Source organism: Argiope bruennichi, chromosome 3 (genome assembly GCF_947563725.1).
Source record: "Argiope bruennichi chromosome 3, qqArgBrue1.1, whole genome shotgun sequence".
Lineage (NCBI taxonomy): Eukaryota > Metazoa > Arthropoda > Arachnida > Araneae > Araneidae > Argiope > Argiope bruennichi.
The window spans coordinates 140,210,455-140,227,281 of NC_079153.1; the positions used below are offsets into that span (position 1 = coordinate 140,210,455).

Genomic DNA, 16,827 nt, shown 5'->3' on the forward strand with positions numbered 1-16,827 from the left:
AAATTTTACTAAAAAAAAAATTATAACTCATTTTATTTACACATTTAGCTTTCAAATCAATACTATCGATTGTTTTTTCTGCATTCTTTAGTTTCATTTATATGCAATTGCAGCTAAACAATAAAATAATTACACAGGTTAAAATGCACATACAAATAAGAAAATCGCTATCCTATTTATTGACATAAAAATTTAATACATTTTTTAAAAATCTTTGATTATCCTTATTTCTTTAAATTAAATTTCAAGCAGAAAACTATTCTGAATCATTTTTTTAAATAATAAAAAGAAACACTCGTTTTACAAGAAATAAAACTGGCAGAATGTTTCATAAAAAATATCTAGATAAGTATGGCTCATATTTTCAAACTGCACAACATGCCATCCCGTATTGCAGGTCGGTTCAACAAGTGGCTGCTCTCCGGCAAGAGAACGAATAAAATGGGAGCGATTTTCAAGGGCACGGCGTGGGACACCGTTCCGGTTAGAACGAGTGGGAACGATTGCAGCACTTTAACCCTTTGGCTCGCCCACAGCGGGCGACACCCACACACGTTTCGCTCCCGATTAAACACAAACGGTTTTGGTGTAACTGCTTGCTACTAAACTCTCATCAAGAGAAAACAAACACTAACATCGGAAAAGGAAAAATAATGTCCCTAACAATTCATTTTCAAAATGAATCCGACAGTCCTATAAATAAACTAAATTGAAACACCCATTTCCCTGTTGCTGACAGAAATTCTAGCTGCAGCAATAAATTTACATCAAGGTTTGCTCACAAATGCTATGAAATATATAAAAATTTCACTTCAATCAATTATACAGTTGATTACTAAATAAAAGCTGCTCTCTTTGCGCATAAGCAGTACTGGGGGCGAGAAAGATTTGTTTAGTAAACAGAATTTAAAGAGGCTGAAACAAAGAAAATTTAATATTTTTAAATAAGGACTATTACCCCCTATTGGCGCTCAAAAATGTTTCTCTAAAATTGTTTTGAAATTTCCTATCACTTAAAAATTTATTCAGAATTTGACTGCTTACTTCTGACGATGAAATTGAATATTTACCACGCATGCACGTGGAATATTTCTGGTGGAATCGGGCCTTGAATCAGCGATAGTTACTCTACTATGTCGACAAGTTGGTGTGGTGAGGAAGTTTGGAGAGGGGTGCGCTAGCTCAGGTGTCATCCTCGTCATCTGACCGCGGTTCCTACATCCCAAAATAGAACTAGTGTTGCTTTTAAACGGGACGTTAATATAACTAAACTACCTCTTCTACCGCAACTTCCTACCTCTAATACGCTTTCCTCAAAGAAAAGCTTACGTTAGTAACGAGATTTTATCAGCATTTTATTATTTTGTGTATAGTCCCTGAAAATACTTATATTTTTTTTATTTTATTTTAAATATAAATTCGTGGAAATAGCTCATTGCATCAATCCACTGTTTGAGCGGCATTCTCACTATGCAATAAAATCTTTCGTCAGAGAAAGGGTGGATCTGATGGCATTCATTGATAAGGTAGTCAGTCCTCTTTACATAAAAATCCCGTCCTTGAGCGAGCAGAACGAGTGGAGGTACTTCGTTGCGGGAGCGAAAGAACAACAAGTGTGGGAACGGGGAGACAAAATTATATTTGAAAAAAAAAAATTAAAGCTATTTAACGCATGGAAATGCCATGTTAGAAACATAGTGTTGTTTTACTCAAAGATTTAAATGAAAGGCATTTCGTCTTCTTTAAACGACATTTATTCAGCGAAGTATTCACTCAAGAATACAAATACATGTCTGCATTCGACGAAGCGTGTGAAGACAGGCGCTCTCTCTCCGCGCTGAGTTCATTAATCGCACGCCATAAGAAGCGAGATTTCACTACCAATCGTGTCTTGGCGCTGTAATGAAAAGTCAACAGAGACAGGCATCGAAATTTTTCTTTTAAACTGGAGTCCGTGACATTCAAGACTACGGGTCTAGTTAAATAGCTTGAAATATGGGTTTAATACGTTTAAAAATAATTAAATTCAACATGATTCATTTTTAATACTCCCAATTTCTACAGTATTATAAAATTTCAGTAATATATTAGTGAAGTAAATATCCAAGTAGCGTAGTTCTCCTCTAAAGCTGAAGCAAACGCTCAATCGTGTATCTCTATAACTGAGAAAGATTTTTATAAAACATTTTTAAGGAAGTGAATTGAAAGAAAATTCTGCACGAGTTGACTTAACTAATTGAAATTGAATGTCTTCAATGCTAATATTTCATTTTTAGTTTTAGCGAATATTTAAAATTGAATAATAAATAGCTAGACGATGCTTCCAATTAAAGAAAACAATAACACTAATAAGTAAATATTTTTTTTACAAGATAAATATTCTATCAGGTAAAAAGTTCGAAAATTCCCATTATTTAATAACTTTCAATTTAAAATGTCATAAAATTTAAATATAATCACATAAAGTGGAACTTTAATCACTCTGAGTTAAGTAAAAGTGATTACTAATATAATCAATTCGTGCCGTAACCACACGAGTTCTATGATTAAAATTTTTTTCTTCCAAAGTGAATGTAAAAAAAATTTTAAAAATATTCAACAAAGTAGCTTTAAAATAATAATTCAACAGAAATATATTACATCCATTTCAGTCAAAGTACCATTTACACAGAGAAACAAAAGCCGCTGTGTGTGCTTCAGTGGCGTAGGGGGGATAAAGAGCACCCGGGGCTCAATATGATTTTTTCGCTCCTAGTCATCATCAATAGCTTTCCATGGTTAAAAGGTGATGGCGCATGCTAATATTTTTGCCTCTTTCTTGTGATTTTCTTTCAAAAACCGACGTTAACATTTTACCCATTCTAAGACTGGCGCCCAGGTCGTTTATATCCCCCCTGCCTTCTCCCAGTCGATATGCAACTGTATACTTTTGCTGAAGCAAATATAGGGAAGATAACGAATCAAGTCGAAAATATCATAAAGTTATTATATTTCGAACTAGATATTTGAATCTGAACTATTGTTTTCACAGACAAATTATATTTCTAATTTTCCCAGATCACTTTGTAATACAATAAATTTTTTATCACTTATTTTACTAGAATCTATTTTTTTTAACCCAATAATTTTATGAGACAATAATGTTTTCAATTGACTGAAATGGTTTGACATAGTAAATAACAGTAAAGTATTTACTTTTTTATCAAATTAAAAAAAAGGAGAATTAATAGTAAAAAATTAATTATATACATTCAATACAAAATGTGAAGAGTGAAAAAGCGATACTTTAAAGCAAAAATCTACAATCGGTGAAAATACATTAGCTGTAAAAAAGTAAACGCTTTAACTAATTTCATTTAAAGCAAATTGTACGTCCTGAATGTGAAACCTACCACGAGTTCACACTGGTGGAATTTCTGAAAACTGACATAAAGTAATGCTTAAAAATATTTATATTCTAAATTTCGCAATAAAGAAATATTATTGTTCTCCTGACATGCATTTATTCAAAGTTTTCGGAAAAACAAAAACTGGAAAACTAATCACTATTTGGCACTTATTTTGTCATAACTGAAGTAATAATAAGGCCGTAACTAAAAATACTGTTCATTTCAAGATACCGAGACTAACATTTTTCGACGCACTTCGCTAAGGGGTGGTTCGCAGAAAGATAAGCGGCTATTACGCCTCCCAATTCCGTGAATAATCTATTGCTAAATGTAAACATCTCCTCCTTTCAACTTTCCTCTCGGCCTTTTTTGACGAAATAAATGCCTCCTGGCGCATGCTCAAAAGCGCAGAGAGTTTCAGAAACCGAGAATGAACAACAGTTGCTCACTCATAATAAGGAAAATTCCTTGTCGCGCATATGCATTTAGCAATTAGAAAACAAATAAATCTTTCAACCATAATTTTGATTGAAAAATAAGCTTTCAAAACCAAACGTAACATCTTTTTTTTAATATTATTCATTTCATTTCCAGATAATAAACGTAAGCCTCGATACAAAGTAACACAAGCAAATGATTAATTGTAAAATTTGAAAATCACATGCGGAATTTCGAAAGTAAACATAAGTAATTCAGTTATCCTTAAAAGGCAAACCGAATTTCGAGAGAGATACGAATGCGACACATATTTTGCCCAGCAGCGTACCATCAACAGGTGAATCGGTAACACCATTTGCTCGCGGGATTGAATCGCCCACTCGGCGCCCACCAAGAACCACCTGAAAGGCAATTGCCCTCTCCTCCCTGTCTTAAGATACGAAAGGAAGGGAAGCCGCGATCTCGGTTTTTCTAGGCGTGGCGCGAGTAAACATCCAGTGTTTGATTCAGCCCACGCTCTCGTGTGTCGTGGAATTAATGTTCCACTCTCAAAAGTGGGGGAGTGGGGAGGGGAGAGACTTGCGTGGGCCAACTAAAATGCTGAAATCAGCCTAGTTTACCTACAATGACATGCGACACTGAATCTCTTATATTTACAAATTTAGCAAAAGTTCTCTTTAACCTTTTAAAAAATCATTCTTTCTCTTCCAATTTTTTAAAAATTATTTTTAGGAATGAAATTGATTTATTAAAAGAAATTCATTTAGATTATTTTAGAAAAAAATGTGCCCATTCTTTAAATATCCTTAAAGTTTTGCCAAATACAACGTGGGGTTGTAATACTTCAACTCTATAAAAATTTTAAAAAGTGTGATTTTATCAAAACTAGACTATGGTAGCGTGATTTACGAGTCGGCAGCAGTCTATTCTGCAGGAGCTTGATACAATACATCATCAGGGATTCCGCCTTGCATCAGGGGCTTTTAGAACTTGTCCTATTCAAAGCTTATACATTATAACTAAAGAACCAGGCTTACAATTATCGACGCCAGAGATTTTTTCGCAAATACTTTTTTAAAATAAATCAGAATCCATCACATCCTTTATATGACAAAATCGTGAATCCGATTTATGGACAGTTATACGAAAAAAATATTTCATTTATTCCATCATTTGGTTTTAGAATCCGTCCTCTTTTAGATAGTTTTAACCTAAAAAACATTGACATTTTAACTAAAGAAGACGAAATGTCCCCTTGGACATGCAAAAGCATTCTTACTATCAATGATTTTAATAAGCTGCCAAAACCTACACCTGCACCATCTGTTTACATACAAATTTTTTGTGACCATAAGCAATCGTTTGAAAAATACGATTTTACAGATGGTTCCAAAATCGGTGACCCTGTTCGTCAGCTGTAATATTTGACCACATTGTACTTTCTAGAAAGCTAAACAAACATTGTTTTGTTTTTGTCTCGGAGATTTTTGCCATTTACACTGCTTTAAGAGCGATAAGACTGCTATCAAAGAAAGATTGGATCATATATACCGATTCAAAAAGTTCAATTGATGCAATTTTGAACTCATCCAAACACAAAGCCATCCTTTGGTGCACAGTACAATAAAACTATATTTTAAATTGCTGGATTGTAACTTTAATATTCTATTCTGTTGGATTCCTGGGAACGATCAAGCTGAGGTAGCCGCAAAAAACAGCTAATTCAAATGAAGAAACCTTTGTTCCATTTCAAGACCTAGATCAAATTTTAAAGCAATGTTCGCTTCGTATATGGCAGCGTATTTGGGACTCTCAACTTCATAATAAATTGCATTCCATCCAACTATTTATTTCTGGTTTTAAGAATGGCTCTCTCAGTCGTAGAATGAGTGTCGTGTTAACACAGGCCATACTTATTTTACTCACAAACATATACTTCATTCAGATACAGCTCCAATTTGTGCAAAATGTAGTACTATAATTACAGTTCGACATATCATTTGTGAATGCCCTAAATACCGCTTTCTAAGAATAAAATATTTCTGCAGAGATTATACAAATTTAAAAGATATAATTGGCGAACCCTACCATATTAATGTATTTCCATTTTTACTTGACATCAATTTCATGCATAATATATAATTTCTATTTCCACTTTGTTATTTTAACTTTACATTCCCTTACTGTAACGAGTAAATTTTTTGTATTTTAAGTTAACACTAGTTTGGCACGGCTTGGCCAGTATTGGCCCTTGCGCCATAAAAAAAAAAAAAAAAAAAAAAATCAAACCAAATCAAACTAAAATAACTTTTTAAGCAGAATGATCCATGCAGGAACTAGGCACGCTTTTGAAATTCCGAGGAATAAATTATTACTCAATCAAACTGTATTACGGACAAAAATCAAATGCAGTAGATGATTGATGCTACCGAAATAAGAATATTGAAGTGCAGAATCCATTAAACATCAGTAGTGGCAACGAGGCTTTTTTTTTTCCCCTCCTCTCCCGAAAGAGGAGGTAGGCAACTTTTCCTAGCGTTGCTCAATCAGAAACTGAAGAAACCCAAAATACGGTGCTGTCATCTATCGTGAAAAAACAGAACTCAAAAGCTAATTCGATGGTTTCGCTTTACTAGTCTTATTGATAACGATATTTTAGAAAGGGGACAGTCCTCGCTGCCGCACTCAAAAAGAGGAAAGAGTATCATTTAAAAGAATTTCACTAAAAAAAAATAGAACGAACAGAAGAACTTACATCACTTGTACAAATGCACTATGAAGAAGTCAGATATTATATCGGCAAGTGATCCATGTGAAAGCGTTGAATCATTTTCATAGCAATCTCATAATATCGTTGTCGCCGAATATCCGTTATGGCTTATTGATGTAAGAGGTAGCACATCTGTAGCTCACTCAAAAGATTTCAAATCCACAGTCCTCAGCTGTTTGTCAAAAGACCCTGCACTCTGCTCAGGAAGATGAGACGGCTGTTAAATTTTCATTTTTACTGCATCACGAAACGGCGGCTCCTCCTAACACAACGATGCGCCACTTAAAAGACCTGCGATCGATTCGATCACCGCAACAGTCAGCATCAGAAAAAATCTTTTAACATTTTTTCACGTCTTCTTGAAGATTAGTTTTTGGTGCTTGCTGCTTTCAAGTATCTGAATATGCAGGGTGTCCCCAAAAAATTGAAACGCGGTTTAATTCTTTAATTATATAAAGGGCCAGAAAATACTAAAGAGAAAAATTTTTAACTTCATCAAACACTATTAATACTCCGTCAACAACAACAACAAAATGGTCTCAGTATATTCGCATCTTTTTAAATTAGAACAAGAATACATCAAAATGCAAAATATTGAACAAAATATTTGTCGTGTACTTATTTTTCAGCAACAGGGCGAATCTGTAGGGGTAGAATAAATTCCAGCTAAACACTATATCAACACTATAAATGTTCAACTCGTTCTTTAAATACACTTACCACAGCGCTATGTTAAGCGGAAGAAGCAAAATTTTAATATTATTAAAAATTGATTGATTTTGTAGACTTTTTCTGTTTTCTAAAAATTCTCTACTTGCAAATGATATAATTTTATCCTTCCTGATAAATTCTGAAAAAACACTAAAAAATTAAACATTGCAAAAAAAAACAAAGTTAACAGTAAAATCTTAATTTTAAAAACATATTACTGGATGGAAAATGCGATATCCAATTTTTCCAGAATACTGGATGGAATCACCCTTGACTAGCAGCAAAGAAACATTAAAGTTTCTATTAGTCATACATTAGTCGATCTATTAGTCATTATTGGTTTCGACTTCATTATGTTATTTAAGAAAGGCGAACAGAAAAATAATTGTTGATTGACTTTTTGATATTTTCATTCAAATGGGTTCTTTTGGATAGTTACTAATATAAAGTCAGTAGATATCTTTCATATGGGATGGATATTAATGAAATATTGTTTTATTTTAATAGAATTACTTCTTCTCATGGAAATACTTTTATATTAATGGAATTCTAGTTCTTGCTTTCTTTTTAATTTATTTTATCAGAAAATATCTCAACATAATTTTCAAAAATGGCTAAAATAATAAAAATTAAAAATGACTAAAATTAAAAAAAATTATATTCACTACTAGAGAACACGAGATAGAACTGTGATTATTTCTGCGATAAAACAACACATTATTTTTAATAAATTATACAGCAAAAAAAAAAAAAAAAATGTGCTTGCAAATAAAATACTTTTTTAAAAATTTTAAAAGAAATGACTAAATTAAAAAACAATAGGGAGGATTCGGTCCTCCAACATCTTATATAGATATTCTTATTTTTCGCGTTTTAAGCTTACTATTCTGGACGTAGTTAAATCTTATGTACAGCAATAAAGATCTCCCCACGCCCTATCAAAGAGAAAGGGCCTCTCGACACCAAAAAAGGAAAAAATGAACATAAAAAGAAAGTTAAGAGCACAAATAGGGGGCTTTGTTCCTCAAGCAAGGATCTGGATTAGTGAGCGAATCGTCAACGGCAGGAAATGACTCACTCTGAACGCCAACAGACGGAATGCAGGAATTCCTATATTAAACGAAAGCGAGCCAGAAATTTTATCAGTTTCGACGTAGGGAGTTATTTAAGAGTTTTCATTACTTTTCTCTATATCAAGGGGGGGCAGCTTAAGATGACAGCAGACTTTACGCGCCTAATCAAATAGTTTTGAATATGCTCTGAAGAAAATTCGGGTTCCAACATCAATAACTGAAAATCACTGCCTGCTTGTAGACCTCACATCTCTTCCAAAAAGACAGGGTCGATTTCAACTACACTTAGGATATATTGAGATAATATTAGTAAATATTGTTAGATATTCCGACAGCAACTGCTAGGGAATGAGTAACAATTTTAAAAATGCAAAAAGAATTAAAATTTTGAAATATTTTCAAATGCGATTACATAATAGTAATGCGAATTATATATTATATATTAGATAAACAGTTTTTGTACTGTAGAGTCATGTAAGAATTTGCAGTCGTCTAAAAGTAGCTATAATTCCGTTTATTGATAATTTAATTGATTAGGAGGAAATTTCAATGTGGTTTTCGGTTTTATTTCAGTAAGTCTGCACCATGACCATCGGAGAGAAATGTGGGGTGATTCCGCCATTAAGAATATGAAGCAAAAAGAAGAAAAAAAATCAGGTTTTTAACTGATTAGAAATTGAGTTTCCCGTCTTCCGATGTGACGCTAGAACCGAAAGTAAAGAATTCATAAGACAGCATATTTAAGACATTAAAATTATCATTTCACACTCCCAACTCCAGGCGTAAAAACTCCAAAAATTGAGAAATGATAAATTTAAATTTTAAATTGAGAGGAAATAATTTTATGAACGGAGTCAAAATAAAATTATATATATATTTAAAAAAAGTGACATTACACATTTCAGAAAAATCCCTATAATTCAAGAAATGTTTAAAAAAATTCAAAAATATTTGGGAATATTTTCAAATATTAATCATTTCACTGTATATTGCTTAAAAGTTAAGAGTGCACATTCACTCTTCAAACTCATATCTTTTCATTTAAAAAAAATACTACTTTAGAATAAAAAAATGTTAGATTTCTAAGTTTCAGTTAAATGCAAAGAAATGCAAAAGTGACTTATCCCTGTTGCAGAAATTATCAAAAATTCTTTGTTGTTGTTTTTTAATGAACAAATATAGAGACAATTATAATATGAAGGAATGCCGGTTTCCACAACCTGAGGGGTAGTCTACGTCATTCAGGAGGAGGAGGCTGATTGCAGCTTTCTACGCCCTATCACTGATAACAGGAAAATTTGCGCTTACCTGGAAGTGGAGAATTATTGTCCAGATAAGGCCTAAGGTAAGTTTAGGATTTCCATCCACAATGTCTTCTGCCCTGATGTTGACCAGCTTAATCTTGAAGAGAAAAAGTAAGCACATTAAAAACCAGACATTAGAAATAGAGTAGGGATGATTAGACGCATTTTGGATAAATTAGTGAAGCCAATTCAATTTATTTGATCTATAAGTCTAAGTAAGCATTTTCGATAAGTAGCAAATCTTCATAACTATTAAATCAATGAACATTTATCAAAATGTTTTAGAAACATGAATAAAAGGTTTTTATAAACTACTATTACAGTAATTATTAAAGCGATTGGGATGATTATTATAATATAAAAATAATTGAAAATATTTCGTCGCGCCCGCCTTCCTCCTAGAGTTAAATAAGCAATTCGTTTAAAGTAAAAAGAAAATGAGAAGATTTTCAATATGAGGATAGAGTACGTAATTTCAAGCATTCCAGGCAGCTATTAATTTTAAAAATTCTAAGCAATCTACTCTAACGTAACTATCCACGATTCTAGCTCCATCTGGAGTTTTAATAACCATTTGGTGTCGAGTTGCCCTCATTCGGATGGCAGGGCGCATTTCCTGCGGGAAAGTTGAACCCTGACCGGAGATAACGTTTAGATTTTCATTTCCAGTTTTGAGTTTATATCGTGACGATTATCGTTCAGATTACCATGGATACTTAGAAGAGTTCTTTACGACACCCAATACGGGCAAACAGAATGTCAAACTGATTAAATTAGACTGGTCAAAAATGTACTTACAACAGATAAAATAAATCAGCCAAAATGTGCAACTAAAATATAGAATTATTTGCTGTTTGAAAGCCCTATTTTGAAACTACACAAGAGTCGTTTCGTCACAATCACTGTCATTTTAAAAGTGACCAGGTGCGAGAATAATACTCCTCGAAATTTCTGCACCGCATTAGCGTGGTGACTGATGTAATATTTGACATCGTATCAGATACATATATACTGCGAATCGGAACTTGAATGCGCGATCTTCCAAACTTCCTTCAATTTGCATCTCCATTATGCTTAACAATAATGGTTTTAAGAAAGGTTCTAATTTCTATGTGCGAGACATGATCATAGCTGCTACGTATTTAGGACAAATTATTATCAATAGCCAGAATAAGATGGGAGTATGATCAAATAATTCATCTTAAACCAATTTATATGCCATATTTTAAAATTTTAATAACTTTGGTAAACTTCCAAAATATCACACTTTTTCCACGTCTAAATGGAATATGAGAATACATTTCATTACTTTTATAAATCTTTCACAATTCTGTACTGATGCATTTAAATAATCTGGCCGTTTTATGGCGTTGAAATCTATATTTGGAGATCGAGGCAGAGAATTAAAATTAAAAATACTTTCATTTTAGCAACAAAGCGACAGCAACAAAATGAAACTTTCTGGCTTTGAGCTGAACTATAAGATTTATAAAATTTTATAACATAACGAGAATGTAAAATTAATAACAAATCTTAACTTAATAATTCCACTTTTGTGTCGATTCAATTCCCTTGTGGTGGTAACTTCATAAGCCAGATAACAACTTCCGGACACGAGTGTACACTTTTGTCTAGTGGCTTTGTTACTCGGCTATGAACCCTAACGTTGCGAGTTAGAACCTCAAACTTGCACATTGGTATGTGGCGAATTGAATTGAGCGAGGATAGAACCTGGAACCTCGTGGTTCGTAGCCGAGTAACATGACGACAATACAAAAGCAATTGCCCGTGTATCGTAGCTGTTAACTGGCTTATAAGCTTTCACCACACCCTACATACTTTCAAGCAATAATTTAACGTAAGCATTCTTAAGTACAATCTGAGCAAGAATTAAAAAGTCTTTTTTAAAGGACGGGGCATGTTGTATCTCAAATTATTGTAATCTTTGTAAAGTTTTCACACAAAAATTTGTTGCAGGCGGGGGAGGGGGACACTGTAAAGCAAGACGGGAAGGAGGGTAGAAGAAAGGGTTCTCCAGCATCCTCTCTCCAGAAAGTCTGACGAAATCTGCAACACATCAAGAAAAGGACTTCGCCGATAAGTGACCCATTACCAGGGATTTCTGTGATCTGGTTTTTACTAAAGACATAAACAGAAAGGAATGCAGTGGACGGGGGGGGGAGGAAGTATTATGTATCTAGAAAATAACAACCGTCTAAAAGAGAGGAAAAAGATGAAAATAGCGTAGCAAACTTTTAAAAATAGACAAAAGTACTTAAAATTTTATTTTCGTAAATTTGCAAATTAACATAAATATAATGTATTAATTTTTTTTTTTTTCGAAAAAAATGCTGCAATTACAGCTACTTCAAAAAAATACCTTAATTGCATATATTTGAGAATTAAAATATTTTCTTAAAATATGATACAAAAATTACCTTACAAGCAGTGTTTTTCTAAAATTCTTCTTGCGCTGTAAGTACTCTACGGGTAGTAAAAGTAATTATAAGTAGCGCAACAGGTTCGAATGAGTTCTTTTTCGTAAACTACACTAAACAATTTTGTATACAAACATTGAAGATCTGCGAGCAATGGTAAATTCAAAATTTTTAAAATGGAAGAAAGTTTCTCACTGCACTCAGTTCTCATGACATTTATCACCACGGTAAATTGTTTCAGAAAAATACCGATGGAAAAAAAAAAAACTTGAAATCAATTAAGAAGCGAAAAAATAAATAGTGTTTGCAATATAATTATTTAATAAATATAAAAATGTCTCTGGCATCAGAATGAAATGCTTACTTTTCGGAACCTGAGAAAGTTGAGGGCGATCTGCACGTTCTGCAGCATGTGGAAGCGCATACTACCCTTCTCCCGGGGCTGAAAGAGAAAGCACTCTCAATGAGTAATTCGTTTGAAATCCATACAACATAATTGTTACATGTTACAAAAATATTACCTTCCAGTGACATTCTGAAAAAAAAAAAAAAAAAGAGGGGGGGGATATTTCTCGAGAGCATTGGTGTTAGGCTGCCCATTACTAGACGAAGGTTTAGTTTAGTTATATTAACGTCCCGCTTTTTTAAAAGCGACACTTGGGCTATTTTGGGACGGACCTCGTCATTTTGAACTACGGTCAGAGGACGAGACCTGAGCTGGCACCCTCCCCCTCTTCAAACTTCCGCACCACACGAGCGCGAAGACGTTTGGGCCCTACGGATTTAGCGTGCATCAGACCCGCTTACATGACAGCTCTTCGGTGGAATCGGGTCTCGAATCTGGAACCTCAGGTTCCGAAGCCGAGACCTTACCACCAGGCCACCGCGGTTACTAGACGAATGAGCCCAGCTATCTAATAGCAAGAGGAGCACGTGAAAAAGGTGCGATAAAAGTAAGTATCGCCCTTTTTCGACGTGTAGGAAACGTGGATTGTGAATACAGCTCGGCCAATGTGATTAATCGTTTATACTAATATATAAGTGAAAATCATTATGGCTATGTACCAATTCACTTCCTAAATAACTGCGACAAATTCAGACAAACACATTTTATAAGACAAGAGAAAGAGTATTATCTAGTTTTCGAAGGATAAAAATAAATGAAACATTCAATTAATTAGAATTCATTTTTTTTAAGTTCGCCTTTTTTTTTTATTTCGAACAACTCTACCACTATTTTTAAAATTTATTTTAATACGCCTTTTTTTCCTTATAACTAATCTTAAAGTAATGATTTAACCATGCTTAAATTTAAGCATGATTATTGTACCTTACTGTTAAGCATGTATTTTTTATTCCAACATTTGTGAGCAAAAGTCACAATACTAATATAGCAACTTATGGAGAAAATTAGCAATCGGTGGATTTTAAAAGTCATCTGGTTCAATTGAAATTTTAATTTTAATTAAGGGGGCAGTAGATTTTAAAATAAACAAAAATGGACAAAAACGTGCAATTTTATTTTTATGGTTTCATTACCAAAATATAAGTTTATATTCAACTAAAATAGTTTTGTTCAATAAAATAAATATCTGAAGGATTAAGAAAGAAAAGGTACATCCTAATGATATTTCTCAAAATAATATTGTAATTAGATTTCAATGTCTTTGAAATGTTCCAGGTATCTTCATTTTTGAAGAAATTAAATGAAATTGATAATAAAGGTTTCAGTCAAACATTAAAAGAAAATGGGGCATGTACTTTATGTTTCGAGTTTTTTTAGTTCGTTAAAAGTCAGTTTTAGTTCAGAAAAAAATAAAATTCCTACGAAAATTCAGGAAGTGCGCATAAAATATTTCTAAAAAATTGGTATTTAATTGGAATTGCAAAATTATACATAGTTTTGTTTCAAATAAATTTATATTGCGTAGTAAGAAAAAAATAATAGAAAAAAAAAACTAAAAATTAAGACGCTTGGAATATATATATATTTTTTTAAATAATAAGCCTTAAATTTTTTAAAAATAATATACTTCGTTTTAAAATGTTTTAAAAGAAATTTGACGTATTTATATTTTAATATATATGCATAAAAAATGTCCTAACTCTGACTCTATAATTCCCAAAAGTTTCTAAGAGTGCACTGTCCCCTTAAAGGCAGAAAGGGTTAAATTAGTTTTTACCTTAAAAATATTATAAATGAAAACATTGCAATCACGAGGAATGCCGGGTATGGCAGCTAGCTAATAATAACCGAGACTAATATTAATAAGAAACGGTAGTTATTCATACACCCCGGTCAACCCTTTGAGGCATAGTGGCTTCGTTTGAGTCCGTCTAGCCTTTTATTTTTTCTGAACCATGTATGCTGCTAAGATTTGCTACAGTGGCTTCATTTAAAGCCAATGTAGCCCTGTATGTATGCATTTTGTTTGCGTGAAAAACATTAATAAATTGCCATTTTCATTTTCTTATTGTGTATTCGATTTAATTTAATTCATTTCCACCTGAAATTCTGTAGTTTTATGTTTTGTGCCTCAGGGGATTAATGAGTTATTATCAAAAATAATAGATTAATCACACTGACATTCACCAATCAGATCAACGCGATTCATACATGGATCATAATCAATGTTTAATTGTTGGTATTTATTCATAATAAAATATTTTTGATCATGCATGTTTGCAAAGAAAATCTCATAGATAAATGAAGACAAAATTAAAATCTTAACAGTGTTATAATCGACAAAATTGAAAACAGACTGAGTATCCCAATTACAAAAATATTTCCTTTTTTTTTTTTTTTTTTTTACAAATCTTTAAAGAAGCTAAAAAATGACATATTGTGAGAGAAAAATATACTTTTAATTTGATAATGTATTTTTAACAATAATTTGTTATCTATGGGCTTAAAGTTTACATTTTTTGTGAAATTTTAAAATCAGCGAGTAACAGTCTAACAGTAAGTCTAGTTATATATGAATATCATAACTACTGAACTAACAAATAATAGCATCCTTTTTAAAAAAAATATTATTAAAAAAACTACTATTTAACTTAAAAAGTTTTTAGTATTTTATAAAGTAGAATAGCTATTTGAATGACATTTTTAATTTTGAGTCTTTTGTTAGTTTAAACATTATGGAAGCTGAAAATCTTTCATTTTATAAATGAACCCCTGAGCTACGCCACTCAAACAAAAAATGAATCAAATGGATTCACTGATCATAAAGATTTGAAAATATTTAAAAAATATATTATCATCGAGAGGAAACAAGTATATGAAATTCAAAACTTCATTTTTAACACACGAAATGAAGTAAGTGAAATAAAAATGTAAATATATAATAAATGTATATTCTCAAAAAAGAAATGATTCGAAGCTCAAAAACTTATAATTGACTTATAAATTATAATATATAAACAAAATATTATAATTATGAAATAAATTATTATGAATTAATTTTTTTTAAACTGCAAATATGTATTTAGATTGCCCTTATCTAGTTTTTTAAGACTTTTTAACAACTTCAAGATCACTCATCTTAAAGAAGATCCATGTTTCTCTTTTATAATCAGTTCTTCCGTGTTTTAATGTCTTGCGATTAATGTAAAAAGATTTGTATCTTCTTTTTTTTTTTAATTTGTATAAGTGCAGAAATTTAAAAAGCAAAATATAAAAAATATTTTACTACTTTAATTTTTAAACATAATTTAAAAATACATCAATATATATTTTCTTAGAATCAGTTTATTAAAATTGATAGATTGTGCCAATATTTTTTTTCATTAGAACTAATTAATTATAAATAAAATGTGGGTTCATCTTCGTCTGTCATTAAGCAATATGGATGGTGCCCCTATCCCCAAAAATTTAATCTTGCAGGTTCAAGATTATCTTGCAGATTTAACTTTCAAATTTATGACATATCCCCACCATCACCGAGATTTTAAATAAATGATTTTTTTTTTTTTTTTTTTTTTTTCCCCTTTAGCCGGAAACGCGTGTCCATATGTTCGAACGGAAATTGTCCTGCTACTCACGAGTATTTCGTTGGAGAGCACCTCCAGCAACGATATGAGGTTGTGACCATCCCTGAGGTCATCAAATAGGTCGTACAGCTCCTTGCCGGCCTGAAAAAAAAAAACATTCAGTTTAAGCAAAATATATAAACATTTAAAGACACGCACAATTCAGCACAGTCAAAATAAAATAAAATTTGTTTCAATTAGAGCTTCCATGCATTTAAAAAAACACTATTTCACGAATACAAAATAATAATAATAATAATATAGGTAAACCAAAGAATATCAAAATACAAAAATTGTGGTAATTAAACAATGTCCACATCTTACTGTAGTATGCAAATATATAAAACCTCATTCGCTAAAATTATGCACTAAAAAATCATTCCTTTTTTTCCCCATAATTAGTCGAAAAAAACTCATTTTAGGGGAATATCTGCTCAATATCCGCATACTTTTTAATAATTGAAAGGCTAAGTTTTGAGTCATAACTGAACTGCATCGTCGAAACTGAGAAAGAAAAAAAAAAAAAAAAAAATCAGAACTGCTTATTTGATGGAGAAATAAGCGCAAAAGCGAATTAACTACTAGCAAAAGCGAATTAAACACACACACACAGAGAGAGAGAGAGAGAGGGGGGATAGTTTTATTTTAAAAATATATTGAGTTATAGACTAT

At 32.0% G+C, this 16,827-nt stretch overlaps 1 protein-coding gene across 6 annotated transcripts in view; it reads right to left on the reverse strand.

The window, feature by feature from the left end:
• Window positions 1-16,827, reverse strand: part of LOC129963219 (dystonin-like) — a 319,384-nt gene that overhangs the window by 123,559 nt on the left and 178,998 nt on the right. For all 6 annotated transcript variants that reach the window (XM_056077411.1, XM_056077407.1, XM_056077412.1 and 3 more), the window contains exons 3-5: window positions 16,168-16,257; window positions 12,488-12,565; window positions 9,690-9,782 (exon numbers count right to left, since the gene is read on the reverse strand). In XM_056077411.1, the coding sequence (XP_055933386.1) occupies window positions 9,690-9,782; window positions 12,488-12,565; window positions 16,168-16,257 (261 nt within the window). The remainder of the gene's footprint in view (window positions 1-9,689; window positions 9,783-12,487; window positions 12,566-16,167; window positions 16,258-16,827) is intronic.